The 18,158-nt window shown below is 40.4% G+C and overlaps 1 protein-coding gene across 1 annotated transcript in view; it reads left to right on the top strand.

Moving 5' to 3' along the window:
• ZDHHC20 (zinc finger DHHC-type palmitoyltransferase 20) overlaps nucleotides 1–18,158 on the top strand; it is an 83,691-nt gene that overhangs the window by 46,053 nt on the left and 19,480 nt on the right. The window contains exons 6-9 of the mRNA XM_070749774.1: nucleotides 1,173–1,205; nucleotides 4,058–4,178; nucleotides 13,675–13,807; nucleotides 15,835–15,961. Coding sequence (XP_070605875.1) covers nucleotides 1,173–1,205; nucleotides 4,058–4,178; nucleotides 13,675–13,807; nucleotides 15,835–15,961 — 414 coding nt within the window. The remainder of the gene's footprint in view (nucleotides 1–1,172; nucleotides 1,206–4,057; nucleotides 4,179–13,674; nucleotides 13,808–15,834; nucleotides 15,962–18,158) is intronic.

The raw sequence follows: 18,158 nt of genomic DNA, 5'->3' as shown, positions 1-18,158 counted from the left end.
CTATGAGAAATGGGGTGGCACAGTGGTTAGAGTACAGTACTGCAGGCTACTTCTACTGACTGCCGATTGCCAGCAGTTTGGCAGTTCAACTCCCACCAGCTCAAGGTAGACTTAGCCTTCCATCCTTCTGAGGTCGGTAAAATGAGGACCCAGATTGTTGGAGACAATATGTTGACTCTCTAAACTGCTTAAGAGAAGCTATAAAAGCATTGTGAAGTGGTATATAAGTCTAAGTGGTATTGCTATTGTATTGTCCCCATATCTTATATACACATGCACATACATATATATATATTTGCTGACACTTTATTTAAACTAAATTTGCATATCAATGATTGCATGACCTCTGTAGATGCCATGCACTAAATAAATAATCACTACACAGATTCCTCACAGATTTATCCAGAAATACATTAAACAACCAATGAGACATCGTGCATCCTTGTCTTACATCCTGATCAGTGTTGAATCTTTTGTTAAGCATTCTATTTATTCTCATACATGTTTTACCTTTATATGTTTTTTTCTGTTGAATCACCCTGGTATATTCAAATATGGGAGGGAGTGTACTGCTTCTTTATAAGAGTTCTAACATATAACTCTTCCCTGGTACAAGCTGAGACAAGAGGAGAACCTGTGTCCTAGAAGTTAAAAGTTACTGCCTTATAGGCAGACTGGTCAGGTTCAAATCCTGGTACAGTTATGGCTAGCTGATGAGGGCTAAATAGCTTGAAATAGATCTACACTAGTCTCCCTTCATTTTCATCATCAGCAAAAATATAGAAACATAGAAGTCTGACGGCAGAAAAAGACCTCATGGTCCATCTAGTCTCCCCTTATACTATTTTCTGTATTTTATCTTAGGATGGATATATGTTTATCCCATGTTTAAATTCAGTTACTGTGGATTTATCTACCATGTCTGCTGGAAGTTTGTTCCAAGGATCTATATGTTACACATATAGAATATAGTTTGTCGGCTATAAAATTAATTGCCTGGTTGGCACCAGGAGGGGCCAAGAGGCAAAAAGGAAGCAGTATGCTCCCTCCCATATTTGGGTATACCAGGGTGATTTGACAGAAAACACACACACACACACACACACACACAAATGCATAATACTATTCATGTATCATCTTTGCATTGATTCAGATGTCTTCTTTTATTTTAGATGTGTACTGAAAATGGATCATCACTGTCCTTGGTATGTTTTTTTAAATTCCTTCTTCTTTTGGGTTTTGTACCAAAACAAATAAGTAAGCTCTTTTATTATTGTGCATGCACAAAATAAATTAAGAGTAGGAATAATTAAGAGTAAGGAATAATTAGGGGGAAATTTAGAGAGTGAACTATGAATTTACATTTAAATTTAAGGTAGGTTGATTTTTATTTTCTCACAATAAAAACCTTAGGTTATTTTGTCACTAACAGCACATTCTAGAATCATCAACTACAACTTTGTCAAAATAATCGTAACAATAATCCTTCAAGGATAGAGAGTAGCTGAGTAATTCTCTGAAGATGCTTTAAAATCACTGATTTGTAAATGATCTTTAAATGGTCTTAGACAATTAGGATTCATTAAATTAATGAAAGCTTTATTGTTAAATATAGGTAAGAGCAGGGGTGAGCTGCTGCCCGGATTGTGGGGGGGGACAGACACAGTGGGGTAGTGAAAATGGAGCTGCACCCCAGAGCCCCCAATTTGCACTGAAAAATGTTGAAAAAAAATGCAGGGCATCCTGCATAAGCCACGTCCACAGCGTGGTAGTAAAAATTTTGGTAGCCCTTCACTGGGCAAGAGCAAGGTTAAATGGTAATATTGCTAGCAATATTTGATAGATAGATATTACTGTTCTGTTTTTAGTTGTTATAAAATGACTACCGGTAAAACAAAGATGGAGATCCCCAAGTCCTAGAGTCATTTTTGGTCTTTAACCCTTTAATTGTGATGCCCCCAGTAGACCAGTACAGTAGCCTAGAAATAGAGCTCTTACCTGTGAGTTCTATCCTAAGTATCAACAGGTATTTCTCTGGCAGTCTGGTGCGAACTGGTGTTGACATTAAACTTACATCACGTCAAGTACGTTTATAGCTATGTAATATACAGTGGTACCTCATCTTACGAACGCCTCTTCTAACGAACTTTTCAAGATACGAACCCGGTGTTTAAGATTTTTTTGCCTCTTCTTCCAAACTCTTTTCACCTTACGAACCCAAGCAGCTGCTGCTGGGATGAAGGGGTTTCTTTTTTCCCCTTTTTTTGAAGAAAGGGAGGGGCGGCTTGGAGGAGGAAAGATTTTGCAGAGAACAACGTGCTTGCAAAGGCACTAAAAGGTTGTCTTTTGAAGAAAGAAAAGGGAGGGGCAGCTTGGAGGAAAGATTTTGCAGAGAACAACGTGCTTGCAAAGGCACTGAAACGGTGTCTTTTGAAGAAAGAAAAGGGAGGGGCGCCCCCCTCGCCTTTCTTCCTTCCCACTCACCTTTTAGCCTAGCCTTGCTTCTTCCACCCGCTCCCTTTAGCTGCTCCTCCCTGCCCTCTGTTCGCCTCCCTTCTAAAGTTTGGGATTTTCCTGAAGGATTTGCACGCATTATTTGCTTTTACATTGATTCCTATGGGAAACATTGTTTCATCTTACGAACCTTTCACCTTACGAACCTCCTCCTGGAACCAATTAAGTTCGTATGATGAGGTACCACTGTACTTTATATTTTGAATTATGTTAAATTTTGTATATACTGTACTGTTTTTATTTTAGTATTGTTTGTCAGAGCCCATGACAGCTATAGTGAAGGGGTTTTGTGGTTTTATGTCAGTTGTCAATTTTCTATTTCTGTTACCTTGTTACTGTTGTGGTTCTTATTGTTAGCCACCCCTGAATCATTATGATGAGGTGGGCAGCTATGTAAATTAAAATAAACAAATAAAATGTGTTACAATGCAGACTTTTATGCTTTTAGTAGATTCAAGACAACTTGAATTTTATTTTTATTTTAAGATTTTAAAAAAAAATAAAATAAACATTAATACCAGTCTTTGCTACCACCTCCCTATTCAGCAATAATTTTAAATTCCATATAGGTGTTCTTAATTCTTTGTTCAGAAATGAATCTAATGCCTTCTTCCTTTTCTCACCACCACCACCCCTTAAAAAAAGGCAAAAACAAGCTTAAGAGCTAGAAAATATTATGGAAGGGCGACAAACAGCAATTCCTTTAGTTTGCTTTGTAGGATAGGATTGGATTGATTTCTGACAGTCTCAAAATGAGTGAACAGTGCAGTCAGGTGGTAGGGAAAGCAAGTAGGATGCTTGGCTGCATAGCTAGAGGTATAACAAGCAGGAAGAGGGAGATTATGATTCCGCTATATAGAGTGCTGGTGAGACCACATTTGGAATACTGTGTTCAGTTCTGGAGACCTCACCTACAAAAAGATATTGACAAAATTGAACGTGTCCAAAGACGGGCTACAAGAATGGTGGAAGGTCTTGAGCATAAAACGTATCAGGAAAGACTTCATGAACTCAATCTGTATAGTCTGGAGGACAGAAGGAAAAGGGGGGACATGATCGAAACATTTAAATATATTAAAGGATTAAATAAGGTCCAGGAGGGAAGTGTTTTTAATAGGAAAGTGAACACAAGAACAAGGGGACACAATCTGAAGTTAGTTGGGGGAAAGATCAAAAGCAACGTGAGAAAATATTATTTTACTGAAAGAGTAGTAGATCCTTGGAACAAACTTCCAGCAGACGTGGTAGATAAATCCACAGTAACTGAATTTAAACATGCCTGGGATAAACATATATCCATCCTAAGATAAAATACAGAAAATAGTATAAGGGCAGACTAGATGGACCATGAGGTCTTTTTCTGCCGTCAGACTTCTATGTTTCTATGATAGAGTAACTGACTGTGACCCCTATAGACATGTTGTGAAGATACAAGCAATCCCATTAGAAACTGTTTTTGAAACCATTTACACATGGTTGCCAAAATTTGTTTAACTCTGTTGTAGAAGGGGAAACAATAGCTATTTCTTTTTTCCTTTTCCAGGGTGAATAACTGTGTGGGATTTTCCAACTACAAGTTTTTTCTCCTCTTTTTATTTTATTCCCTCCTGTATTGTCTGTTTGTTGCTGCTACGGTTCTTCAGTATTTCATAAAGTTTTGGACAGTAAGTTCTTTAAAATTAAAAGTTTTAAACTTTAAAAAAAAAGTCAAAGCCATTGTGTTTTCATGCTTCACAGTATACCTAGCTGTCATCAGTTTGAGGTGAAGGAGTAAAATACTAAATAATTAAATGTTATATATAATACATGCTTTTTGGTTCGCTGCAGCCGAATTTGCTGTCTTGTGGATTGTATCTTTTATGTTGGCTTTTCATGCATGTTTTAAGAAAACACATTACATATGTATGACATTCATATCAACATTGCCCTCTTCTAATTTCAAAATAAACCTGATTTTTAATCGTCATTGTGATTGACTAGCATGACCTGACTCCATAAATTCAGATCTTTTTTAATATTGGAAGAGCAGCATTACGGTTTTGGAAAAGAATGGGCTAACATTCATAGACTGAAGGATGTTACTTGAATGTGAATAATTTATACAGTAAGTAAGAACAAAATGAAATATTTTTATAGTAAAAATAACTTATATAGAATGGGCTAACATTCATAGACTGAAGGATGTTACTTGAATGTGAATAATTTATACAGTAAGTAAGAACAAAATGAAATATTTTTATAGTAAAAATAACTTATATATATATATATATATACCTCTAACTAAGAAGCCTCTACCTGAGCCTCCGAAACTGTAACCAGGAAAGGCAGGGAGAAGCCTCCATGGAGCCTCCCTAGGAATTTCCTGGAAGGAAACGGGTGGAAAAGGCGGGGAGAAGCTTCTGTGAGGCCTCTTTAGAAATCTCCTGGGAGGAAACAGGGCTGTAAAAGGTGGGGAGAAGCCTCCCTGGGGCCTTGCTAGGAATCTCCTGGGAGGAAACAGGGCCAGAAAAGGCGGGGAGAAGCCGCTGTGGGATCTCTCTAGGAATCGCCTTGGAGGAAACAGGGCCAGAAAAGGCGGGGAGAAGCCTCTGTGAGGCCTATCTAGGAATCTCCTGGGAGGAAACAGGGCCTTCCCCCTCCCTGTGATTTCCCCAATCACACGCATTATTTGCTTTTACATTGATTCCTATGGGAAAAATTGCTTCTTATAAACTTTTCTACTTAAGAACCTGGTCACAGAACAAATTAAGTTCGTAAGTAGAGGTACCACTGTATATATTTACTCAGGGCAAACCTAATCATGAGGGGTTATTTAGCATTAACCTCCACACACCTGTGATATCTCTTCATGATTCAGGCAAATAACGGATGTTTGTAGACTAATTGGTACAATTCATGCACTTCCTTTTCTCTTCTTGGCATATTGTGGTACATGCACATTATAGTAATGAAGACTTCTACCAAATCACAGCTGAGAAATTGCAAGACGATAGGATTCTTAATGAAATTTTAAATGTTGGATTTTGAAATCTGATTTGAGTCTGTTTTAAGATCTTGATGCATTCCAAACTTTGAAACAGATGCACATCGGCTTTTCTAGATCCACAGGCTAAGGGTTTTGTTTCCTTCTTAGTGTAGCATTAATTTTGAGCAAAATTGGTGATCCTATTTTCTTAACATTTCACATTAAGTGTTGTGGTTAGCTCTGGCCCAGCTCCTGCCCCAAGGAATGTGCAGGTGGATGTGGAGGAAACATCTACATGCCGCATGCCTGTTTTGCTCCCGATGGAATCTGCCGATGAAGCCTCCTCTGACCAAGGCAGCATGAGTGACAGGGAAGAGGGGAGTTTGGCAGACAGCCCAGGAGGAGATCAATCATCTGTATCATCTTTGGATCCTGAACAAGAATTAATGACACATCCACGCATGCGTAGAGTGATGCATAGGAGACAACAACTAAAGGATTATTACAAGAGAAAATGAGGCCACCTGTGGTTGGGTGGGGCTGCTGTAATTAGGGCTGCTGCTATAAATAGCAGCATGTGGGTTTGGCCGTTGTGGAAGAGTATCTGATCGCAGTTCGTCAGGAATCCTGGGTTGCTGGTTTCTGGACTTTGCTTGTTGATTTTTCACGCCTTTGAAAACAAAGCAGAGCAACATGTGTGTGTGTGTGCGCGTGTGTCTCACTTTGTTGGAAGAAGAAGGGGTGTGAAGTTTCTTCACAGCTGCTAGCTAAGCCCTTAATGACTGCTTAAGGTTAATTGTACAGACTACCCAGTTGTTTTGGGACGAGTGCTCTTTGCAATACAAAAAGAGTGCTTAGTTTATTTTGAATTTTGGGATAAAGAACATTGTTTTGAATTTTCAAACGTGTGTGTGTCTGAAATTTGTACCCTTGAATTTTCGGGAGGCTCCTACCAGAGAGCCCGGCAGAACAATTAAGTATCAAATAATTTAATTTAAGTATTGCCGTATTACTTTTTTTAAAAAAAAGATTACCAGTGAATAGGGGAACAGATATTATCTGATTTAGGAGTCAACCTTTTCTGATAGTACCTGTCACCCCGCCCCCCCCGATTACACACTTAACTATCACGGGAAAGTTGTAGAAGACAGAATTTGAGCCAATTGGTGCCTCATACACAGGCTTAGCTTCATTGGAACAAGTCAGGTGTGGGTTCTAACTTACCTCACTGCCGGTTCGCTTCCTGCCACACTGCATGGCTGCGCTGCGTGGCTGCACCATGTGGGCACGCACAGTGCCTTTTAAAAAATAAAAAAAAATCCCACTCCAAAAAAGCTGAAAACAAGGTGTTGACGCATGTACAGTGCTGGAAACATGGCTTCTGCGCATGCACAGAAGAAAAAAACCCTTGGTGGTGGAAGGTCTTAAGCATAAAATGTATCAGGAAAGACTTAATGAACTCAATCTATATAGTCTGGAGGACAGAAGGAAAAGGGGGGACATGATCGAAACATTTAAATATGTCAAAGGGTTAAATAAGGTTCAGGAGGGAAGTGTTTTTAATAGGAAAGTGAACACAAAAACAAGGGAATACAATCTGAAGTTAGTTGGGGGAAAGATCAAAAGCAACGTGAGAAAATATTATTTCACTGAAAGAGTAGTAGATCCTTGAAATAAACTTCCACCAGACGTGGTTGGTAAATCCACAGTAACTGAATTTAAACATGCCTGGGATAAACATATATCCACTGTAAGATAAAATATAGGAAATAGTATAAGGGCAGACTAGATGGACTATGAGGCCTTTTTCTGCCGTCAGTCTTCTATGTTTCTATGTTAAACACCCCCCATCCCCAAAATCCAAACAAATTCCAAAAAAAGAGATGGCTGCATCCACAGAGCGGCACCAACAGACCCAGTTCCGTGACATCATCATAATGTCACTAGTGGCTTGCTAACGGTTTGGGTGAACCTGGAGGAACCCACCTTTGGAACAAGCATGAAGAATCTTAGCGATAAAGCTCAAAAGTTTCCAATTTATTAATCAGCTGATGTCCCTGGAGAATTGTCTTGCCATTCATTGAAAAATATATAAAAATGGTTGAAAATAAAGGAATGACCAAGAAGTCATTCCTTTATTTATGGCCAAGAAGACCCATCTATAATCGCCAGGCATGGGACAACTAATGTATCCCCCTTCTGACCGTTAAAGTTATGAGTGGGTATGATTGTGTAGCATCGATTGTTTTTAAGGTAATGGGTTTTAACTATAGTTTTAATTATTAGATTTGTTTCTGTATGGTTTTATTGTTGTTGTGAGACGCCCCTGGTCTTCGGATAGGGGCGGCATACAAATCTAATTAATTATTAATTATTAATTATTATTATTATTATTAAGTGAAAATGGCTGCAGAGATTGTGGCAAAGCACCAATGCCATTGAAGATTATCCTTAACATCTGTATAGGAAATTCAGTTTATTTACGGTATTTACCATATTTAGAGAGCCTCCATCTTCCTCTTAGAGAAACTCAGTTCATTTGGATACTCACTAAGAGGTTGTGTGTGTGTGTGATGCTTGTTTCCATTATTTGTTGTTCTTCCAGAAAAAAATTCCCACTTTGCTCCGTTTCTCAGGTGGCACATTTCAGCATTTCAATATAACTTACTCAATTATTAATTCATGTTATTATGAACATTTCTGAGTTTGGTGGTTTGCTTGCAGATATTTAATTACTCAAATAGGTAACATCATTAGTGCTAGTAGGAAGTTGGGTTTATATATAGTAGCTTGCCCTGCCAGCATTGGAGAGGATATGGTTTTTTTCTTTGGTAGTTGCTTGATTACAATATTGTTCTTGACTTGATTTTTTTTGGTCTGATGTTAATTTTTGCTTATTTTGGAGAGGACATACTCTTGTTTTTCATTGTTGTTGTTTCCTTAATGTTTTATGGACTTTTTTGAATGTTGTGTACATGTGATTTATGTCTATGTATCCATTTATGGTTAATTTGTCTGAATATCAAGCTTTAAGGCATTCCCTAGCGTTATGGTCTAGGATGCTCACATTTTCCCAGTTGAAATTATGGTTGAATCTATCCACATTGTGAGGATAAGGTGTTTTCATTATGTCTTCTGATAGCTATTGCTGTTTATGGATGCACTCTGTTGGTCTTCTTCATGTTCATGCCTGTTTATTAATTTTTTTAAATATGGCTTTTTGTTGGAATATTGCTTCCAGCTAGTATGCACACATTTTAAAAAATTGCCATAGGTACATGTATTTTATTGTACATGCTTATCATACGAGGGTCGCCCAAAAAGTAATGCATCAATTTTTTTTTCTCAGCCTACAATAATGGTACAAATGTGAACCTTTAGATATACATTATTTGAATTGTCAGGAGTGCCTGTGTAAATTTTGTGTTTCTTCAAACAGATAGCATAGCTGCAGCAGTGTTTCGAAATGGTATCTGTAAGTGATGTACGTTACAGGCAGCCGTCGTCATTGAATTTCTCACTGCAGAAAAAGAAACTGTTGGGAACATTCACAAACGTTTGTGTACAGTTTATGGAGAATCTGCAGTCGACAGAAGTACAATTAGTCGCTGGGCACAAAGGGTGAGGTCATTAGAGGTGATTTGCACAGTGTAGAAATGGCGAAGTTGTACCGACAGGGCATACACACCCTTGTGTCTTGCTGGAGGAAGGCCATAGAACGGGATGGAGATTACGTGAAAAAATAGGAAGTGAAGAGGAAGCATCATTCTTTCTTGTGTGTAAGTTTCATTGTGTTCAATAAATAATTGTTGAAGAAAAAAATGTGCACTTTCTGGGCGACCCTTTTATAAGCAGGAAGGAATTAGCAGAACTCTTTTCAACTGGAGTTGGCAAGTAAGATTACAATGTGGAGAAGATGAGCATGAGCATGGGTCTTTTATCTATATTTAATATTTTTCCTAAACATTCTCCCAGGAGAAGAAGAAGTTCAGGGATTTGGATTAAGAGGTCAGAGAAACTAAATAATAAATTGTACCGTCAATTTGCTTTGATTCATAATTGGCTAACAAATTTTAGTTCAAATTATGATGAATGAAGACAGAAATTACCATCAAGTTTCTTAGTTGATTTCTATTGTAGAGATAGTTCCAAGTTGGGCTTCCCATAATGAAAATTAGAGAGAGCAATGAATAGATCTTTTAATTTTAATGGTGCGTCTTGAACGTACACCATTAAAATCAGTAATTCCTTTATCTCATTATGCAAACACAAGTTCATCTTCACATATTCATTCAGTGAATGTAAACTATTGGTCTCTTGACATTGAATACTGCACGTTTTACACCCTGTGCACGCAAAGACCATCAATTTTCTAACAGCATCTTTACTTATTTCTGAACTCTAGACTTAAGGGGCTATAGCCTTTTAATAAACTGTCTTTATTTGCACAAAGCTTTGCCGCAGGAAATCTGCTGAGAATTGTCCAAAGGTAAAATGCAATTTAAGAAGTAGTCTCTGCTAACATGTTATTTTGTACATTTATTTCTGATAGAGGGTTACAGTATTATTATACAATATTTCCAGTTCTTTATGCGTTTTATTTAATGCCCGAGGGAGAAATTGGTGTTCGGAAGCGTAGCATATACCGACAGAAAATTAAATGGATGTTAATGTTATCTATGTTTTATTAATAAAGAACCAATTTCAGTTCCTCGCTGTATTGTCATTCCTTAAAAGGAATATGCTATTGAATTCTTAATATGAGGCTTTAATAAGGTATTTAGCCATTTGAGCACATAAAAATTGTGCTACATTAATAAAACACTATACAGTAGTACCTCTAGATACGAGCTGCTCCACATGCGAGTATTCCAAGATACGAGCCACAAGAGGAGATAAATTTCTTTTCGAGACCCGAGCTCAAATTCGGGATACGAACCGAGCGTCCACTAGGTGGCGCAAGAATCCTTGCTTCTGGTTATCTCGGATGGGAAAAACAAAGTCTAAAGCCATTTGTTCCAGATACGAGTTGTTCGACATACAAGCTCCCTTCTGGAACGAATTAAACTCGTATCTAGAGGTACTACTGTACTTTTTGCTCAACACGCGAATCTTCAGTATATGGAAAACGTTTTTCAAATATGTAAAGAATTCTCTTTCCCTTCCTCCTGCGTACAGTGTACTCTGCTACAATACAAAGCTGTTTTGAAATGTATGAAGTATAATCCTGTTTAAATAGTTTAAACCACGGGGGTCAAACTTGATCGCGTCATGTGATGTACTGTGACGTATCGTAATGTTTTTTGCCTTTGCAAAACCGGAGTAGGTGTGGCCTGTGCATGACGCATCTGACTCGTGGGCCACCTGTTTGGTGGTCCTGGAGGCTTCCCTAAAGCCCCCAGGGTGTGAAAAATGGCCCAAAGGGCAAACCAGAAGTCCGTTTTTCTGAACTTTTGATTCATATTTCGCTTTCTGGAGGCTTCAGGAATGATTGCGCATGGATGTGCACATATTCAGTGTGGCATGCATAGGAAGGGTTGTGTACCAGCACACATGCCTGCTAGCGTGTGCACACACACCAATTTTTGGCATGCAAAAAGAAAAAGATTCCCCATCACTTATGATATGGACATGTCTTATCCATATCACCCAAGAACATAACGTTAACATGTTTTTAAAAGAAATAATAGTAAGTAGTAAGTAAATAGTAAGAGGGTAAGTAAAAAGCATTATCACACACACACGTTCCAGTTTTAAAAAAAATAAGGTGGAGTACTTCCTTCGTTGAGTTAATTTAACTAGCTTTATGGATCAATCTTCTTATGATTCTCAAGATTATACTGGAAGAAGGGGGGCAAAGGCTTCAGTGTTGCTTATCTGTCCCTAATGCACAGCCATTTTCTTAACTCCAAATTAATCTTTAAATTGATTTCAAGAGAAGGCATTAATCAACATCAGCTGAAATAGACATGGTTTGGAATGTGTTGGGGATTGGAAATACCATGGGTTCTGCAGATTTAGTTATTGCATTAGGTTGCCTCTTTTCTCGGATCTCTGCGCCTGCTGAATATCAACTGCAGACATTTCCATACCTATTGGTTGTAAATACGATCTGAAAGTCAGCCTTCTCTTTGATAGATATTGTTACTTTTTCCTTTAGTAGAGGAAATCCTGACAAGACTTCCAAGAAGGATTCCTGCCTTAAAATCTTATATTTTCAAGAAATATTCTTAAATTTTTTTAAATGCATCATTTAGAGGTCTACAGGTGAAACTCAAAAAATTAGAATATGGTGCAAACGTTCTTTTATTTCAGTAATGAAACTTAAAAGGTGAAGCTTAATATACACTGCTAAAAAAATTAAGGGAACACTTAAGCAACACAATATTTACTCCAAATAAATCAAACTTCTGTGAAATCAAACTGTCCACTTAGGAAGCAACAGTGATTGACAATCAATTTCACATGCTGTTGTGCACATCCAACTTTGTACAGGACAAAGTATTCAATGAGAATATTTCATTCATTCAGATCTAGGATGTACTGTATTATTTGAGTGTTCCCTTTATTTTTTTGAGCAGTATATGAGAGATACTCATAACAGGCAAGGCAGGATAGTTAAAGCCATGATTTGTCGTAATTGTGATAAGGGATTACAACTCATGAAAACCCCAAATCCACCATCTCAGAAAATTAGAATATTACATGCGATCAGTAAAGTAAGGATGGCACATAGAACAATACCGGACCTCTGAAAAGTATAAGCATACACATGTACTCAGTACTTAGTTTGGGCACTGCTGAGTTGTTATGGAAGATCAGAAACCATGCAGAAGAGCTGAAGACCGCTATTGAAGCAGTGCCAAAGGCTGATAGCTCCCATGCCATGCTTCATTGAGACAGTAATTGCTGCAAAAGGGGCCCAAACCAAGTTCTGAATACATATGCATGCTTATACTTTTGCAGAGGTCCAGTATTGTTCTAGATACAATCCTTGTTTTATTGATCGCATGTGATATTCTAATTTTCTGAGATGATGGATTTGGGGTTTTCATGAGTTGTAATTATGACAAATCATGGCTTGAACTGTCTTTCTTTGCATGTAACGAGTCTCTCTCATACGTTTCACCTTTTAAGTTGCATTACTGAAATAAATGAACATCTGCGTAGTATTCTTATTTTTTGAGTTTCACCCATATTTTTTTTATCATTCTTTAACAAAAACTTTGCTTAAATCTTTCTTGCTTCATCCAGCGCAACAACTATTCCCTTGCTAATCATTAGTTAGTCCGTCTTGGCAATTTGTTAGCTCTTCTGTCCTTCCTTAATATCCAATTTAGGAAGATGAATTTGAACATTGTTTGTTTTCTTCCTGACTTGGCTGGCCGGCAGTCAGCTGTTAATCTTTCCATTTCAGTGACTTTTGTCTGTTAGTTGTGAAAGTTGTGACCACAAAGAAATACACTGTGGGCTGTCAAATGTATTACCGTGTTTCCCCGAAAGTAAGACAGTGTCTTACTTTCTTTTTACCCCCAAAAGCCCCACTACGTCTTACTTTCGGGGTATGTCTTACATTGGAAAAAAATTGAAAGGGGCATCTCCCCAGAGTCCAGAAGGGCAGCCGCGGGACAGGAGCCTCGTGAGCCCTTTTCCAAGTTCAACCTCAGGGCTCCAAGCGGCGTGCACGCGTGGAGCCACAGACGCGTGTCGGGGAAGCGTGTGTCTGGAGGGGAGGAGCCGCTCTGCGCAGTTGGGCAGCCCCACCTGCCTGCCGGAAAGGAGGCGGGCGAAGGAGGGCACAGCTCCGGCCGCTCGCCTCAGAGCCGGTCGGCCTCGCTGGCCGCTCGCAGCCGAGCCTCGGCAGGGGAAGAGGCGGTGGAGCCGCGGCGAGGCGAAAGCGAGGGGCACGCGGGGAGCTTGGAAGCGACGTCATCGGGCTCCCCCCCCCCCGGCAATACCCCCGTGTTTCCCCGAAAGTAAGACATATGTCTTACTTTCGGGGTACGGCTTATATTAGCCGACCCCCCTGAAACCCCCGATATGTCTTACAATCGGGGGTGTCTTACTATCGGGGAAACGGGGTAGTTGCTGAACATGAATTCATGTTATTTATTTTAATTCACAATAAGAAAATAGCACTTGAACAGAAAATGGATGAAAATGCATTAATATAGCTCTTTTCTTTTTCTTCTCAGAATGAACTACCAGACACCCGGGCAAAATTCCATGTTCTTTTCCTTTTCTTTGTGGCTGCCATGTTCTTCATCAGCATACTGTCATTGTTTAGTTACCACTGCTGGCTAGTTGGTAAAAACAGATCAACAATTGGTTAGTAAATTACTGGGATGATGATGGTGGTGATGATGATATTATTATTTATTTATTTATTTATTTATTTATTTATTTATTTATTTATTTATTATTTGGATTTGTATGCCGCCCCTCTCCGAAAACTCGGGGCGGCTCACAACAAGTGAAAAGACAATCCAATACATAATCCAATTAATTAAAATATTATAAATTTAAGAAAAACCCCTATACTAACATACACACACACAAGCATACCATATATAAATTCAACGTGCCCAGGAGAAGATGTTTAGTTTCCCCATGCCTGACGGCAAAGGTGGGTTTTGAGGAGTTTACGGAAGGCAGGAAGAGTAGGGGCAGTTCTGATCTCCGGGGGGAGTTGGTTCCAGAGAGTCGGTGCCGCCACAGAGAAGGCTCTCCCCCTGGGGCCCGCCAACCGACATTGTTTAGTTGACGGGACCCGGAGGAGGCCCACTCTGTGGGACCTAATCGGTCGCTGGGATTCGTGCGACAGAAGGCGGTCTCAGAGATATTCTGGTCCAGTGCCATGAAGGGCTTTAAAGGTCATAACCAACACTTTGAATTGTGACCGGAAACTGATAATAATAATAATAATAATAATTATTATTATTATTATTATTATTATTATTATTATTATTATTATTATTACAATACTTTATTCATTAAACATGAAACTCAGCCAACTGAACATTCAAAAATGTATCACAAATACCATTGACTGGTGCTAGTGGCTGATACGGGTTGCTGCCAGGGTCCTAGGTATCAGCCAAGTGCCTCCTTGAAAATATGATGTACGAGTAGTGCAGTTTTCTGCATTCTGCTGGTGTTATTGTAGGAAGCTGCAATTTCTCGATGTATTTTATAAAAAATAGTATTGTTGTTAATATTAATATTATTACTATTGTTTTATTCATTAAATAGGAAATTCAATCAACTGAACAATTTAAAAACTCACAAATGCCATTGAGTGGCATTAATGGTTGATAAGGGTTGCTACCAGCAGATGATTATTGTTGTGGTTGTTGTCATTATCATTATCAATAATGTTGTTGTTATTATTGCTGCTACTGTTGATGTTGTTATTGTTATTATTTCTGTTATTCTTTAGTTCCTACCCCATCCATTGACCAAGCAGCTCCAGGTTCTCCAACTCATTCTCATAATTTTGTGAGCTGTGCTTATGTTCAAAATTGAATCTGGCCCATGATTAACCTTTAAATGTAATATCTGATCATATTTGCATATAATTAGGCAGAATAGGATAGGATTGATGGGATGGAATAGAATAGAAGAATGGGATGGGATGGGATGGAATAAATAGAATAGAATAGAATAGACAAATGTGATAGCGTTATAAAGTATTCACTTTTCTCTCTCTTTGTTTTTTAGTTTTTATAATGGTCTGATCAAATAAAATACAATTGATGTTTCTATCTGAAACAGTTTTTTCTCCAATGTAGTTTAAGAGATGGGACATTCTTTGTCAAGTGGACCAGGTGTCCACTTGATTGATTTTTGCAGCCTTATTTGAAAAGAAACCATCACAAAAACAACATATATGATAGGAAAAAACATGGTATTTCTAATGAAATAAAAATGAAGATGGTTGAAGGTGAGAAAACAGCTTTTTTCCCATCATCTTCATTAGAAAGAGCAAGTTTTTTTCTATCACTCTGTTTTCTCACCTTCAATAATCTTCATTTTTATTTCATTAGAAAGAGCAAGTTTTTTTCTATCACTCTGTTTTCTCACCTTCAATAATCTTCATTTTTATTTCATTAGAAAGAGCAAGTTTTTTCTTATCATATATTTTGTTTTTGTGATGGTTTCTTTTCAAATAAGACTTCAATTTCATCACTTTGTCCACTTGACAAAGAATGACCCAGATGTAACATGGTTGCAAGTGACAATATTTTCATGAGAGATGACTCAATCGTGTGTTATTCTTAACATTCTGCCATGGAAGACTTTCTCACTATCCTAAATTGATTCATTTTGTTTTCCTTTATTTATGTGTGATATAGAAGCTTTCCGGGCACCGATGTTCCGAAATGGGCCTGACAAAAATGGCTTCTCACTTGGATGTCAAAAAAACTTAAAAGAGGTTTTTGGAGATGAAAAGAAATACTGGCTGCTCCCTATTTTTACGAGGTATTGTCATTTATATATTTTAGTTACAAATTCTAAATTTTGGATATAGAGTTCAGAAGTGTTGTACATACTCCTGGTCAGTTGGAGGATGATGAAGAAATTGAGGACTCTGATACAGATAGTGTTTATGAATTAGTGGGGGGCCCGAGGTTACAGGTAGTAGAACAGGTGGGAGGCCAGCCACAGGATGGGGCTATGAGTTCAGGATCTAGCAAGGAAGAATCAGACGCTCGCTGGGTAAACCCTAAATTCAGAAGGGCCCAAAAACGTAGAGAACAGGTGTTTGGAAGAAGATATTAAGGGGAGGAATGGGTTAAATACTGTAGTGATGTATTTGGGTGAAGTTTCAAAGTTGCCGAAGAGAAATATGGAGGTTTTCCATGCCACTCCCAAGTAAGCAAAAGTATTTTGTGTTGATTAACAGTCAGTTCTGCTGTTCTAGAGATCATGCTGTTAGGAAATAAATCTTGTTAAGTGGAGAAGGAGAAGGAATGTGAGAAATGCAATTAAGGAAGATAATGGGCTAAGAGATATGTGCCAGTATGAAATGTGTTTGAATCCAGAAGAAAAGAGAATAAAATGGAGTTTCTTTGTTTATGAAATACAGTGAACCCTCGAGTTTCGCGTCCTCAAGTATCGCGAAAGGGCTATTTCGCGAGTTTTCAACCCGGAAGTAAACTCCACCATCTGCGCATGCGTGCCCTTCCACGCATGCGTAGATGGTGGAGTTTCCCCGCCGGGCAGAGGCTTCCCTGGGTCTTCCCCCTTCCCCCAGAGGCTTCCCTGGGACACCCCAGCTCCGCTCCCCAGCTGGGAAGCGGCCCCAGCAACAGCGTGGGCGGGCGGGCGGTGCCCGCGCGCTTGGGGACATCCCAGCTCCGCTCCCCAGCTGGGAAGCGGATCTAGGGAGTCCCCACCGCGCGCGCGTTGCTGGGGAAAGCGCGCGCGCTTGGGGACATCCCAGCTTCGCTCCCCAGCTGGGAAGCGGATCTAGGGAGTCCCCACCGCGCGCGCCTTGCTGGGGAAAGCGCGCGCGCTTGGGGACATCCCAGCTTCGCTCCCCAGCTGGGAAGCGGATCTAGGGAGTCCCCACCGCGCGCGCGTTGCTGGGGAAAGCGCGCGCGCTTGGGGACATCCCAGCTTCGCTCCCCAGCTGGGAAGCGGATCTAGGGAGTCCCCACCGCGCGCGCGTTGCTGGGGAAAGCGCACGCGCTTGGGGACATCCCAGCTTCGCTCCCCAGCTGGGAAGCGGATCTAGGGAGTCCCCACCGCGCGCGCGTTGCTGGGGAAAGCGCGCGCGCTTGGGGACATCCCAGCTTCGCTCCCCAGCTGGGAAGCGGATCTAGGGAGTCCCCACCGCGCGCGCGTTGCTGGGGAAAGCGCGCGCGCTTGGGGACATCCCAGCTTCGCTCCCCAGCTGGGAAGCGGATCTAGGGAGTCCCCACCGCGCGCGCGTTGCTGGGGAAAGCGCGCGCGCTTGGGGACATCCCAGCTTCGCTCCCCAGCTGGGAAGCGGATCTAGGGAGTCCCCACCGCGCGCGCGTTGCTGGGGAAAGCGCGCGCGCTTGGGGACATCCCAGCTTCGCTCCCCAGCTGGGAAGCGGATCTAGGGAGTCCCCACCGCGCGCGCGTTGCTGGGGAAAGCGCGCATGCTTGGGGACATCCCAGCTTCGCTCCCCAGCTGGGAAGCGGATCTAGGGAGTCCCCACCGCGCGCGCGTTGCTGGGGAAAGCGCGCGCGCTTGGGGACATCCCAGCTTCGCTCCCCAGCTGGGAAGCGGATCTAGGGAGTCCCCACCGCGCGCGCACCCCAGGCGCGAGCAACGGGGTGGGCGGGCGAAGGGCGGGCGGCAGTGGAAGCAAAAACACCATCTGCGCACGCGCAGATGGTGTTTTTACTTCCGCACCGCTACTTCGCTAAAAATCGATCATCGCGTTGGGTCCTGGAACGGAACCCTCGCGATGATCGAGGGTTCACTGTAATGCATTTAATAAGAGTTATTTGTAATTGCTAAATTTCTACCAGAAACCAGAACAGGAAGTATATTAATCTTTAAATGATGTTCATCTTATGCTACACTGTATATCCTGGACTGTGACCATAATTAAAATTTGATATAGTACTCTAAATTAACACACTGATATTAAACCAAAATGGTTCCTTATGATTACTCTTAGCCATACAGGTAATCCTTGAA

Source organism: Erythrolamprus reginae, chromosome 4 (assembly GCF_031021105.1).
Source record: "Erythrolamprus reginae isolate rEryReg1 chromosome 4, rEryReg1.hap1, whole genome shotgun sequence".
Lineage (NCBI taxonomy): Eukaryota > Metazoa > Chordata > Lepidosauria > Squamata > Dipsadidae > Erythrolamprus > Erythrolamprus reginae.
This window is presented reverse-complemented; position numbering and strand designations above follow the sequence as displayed.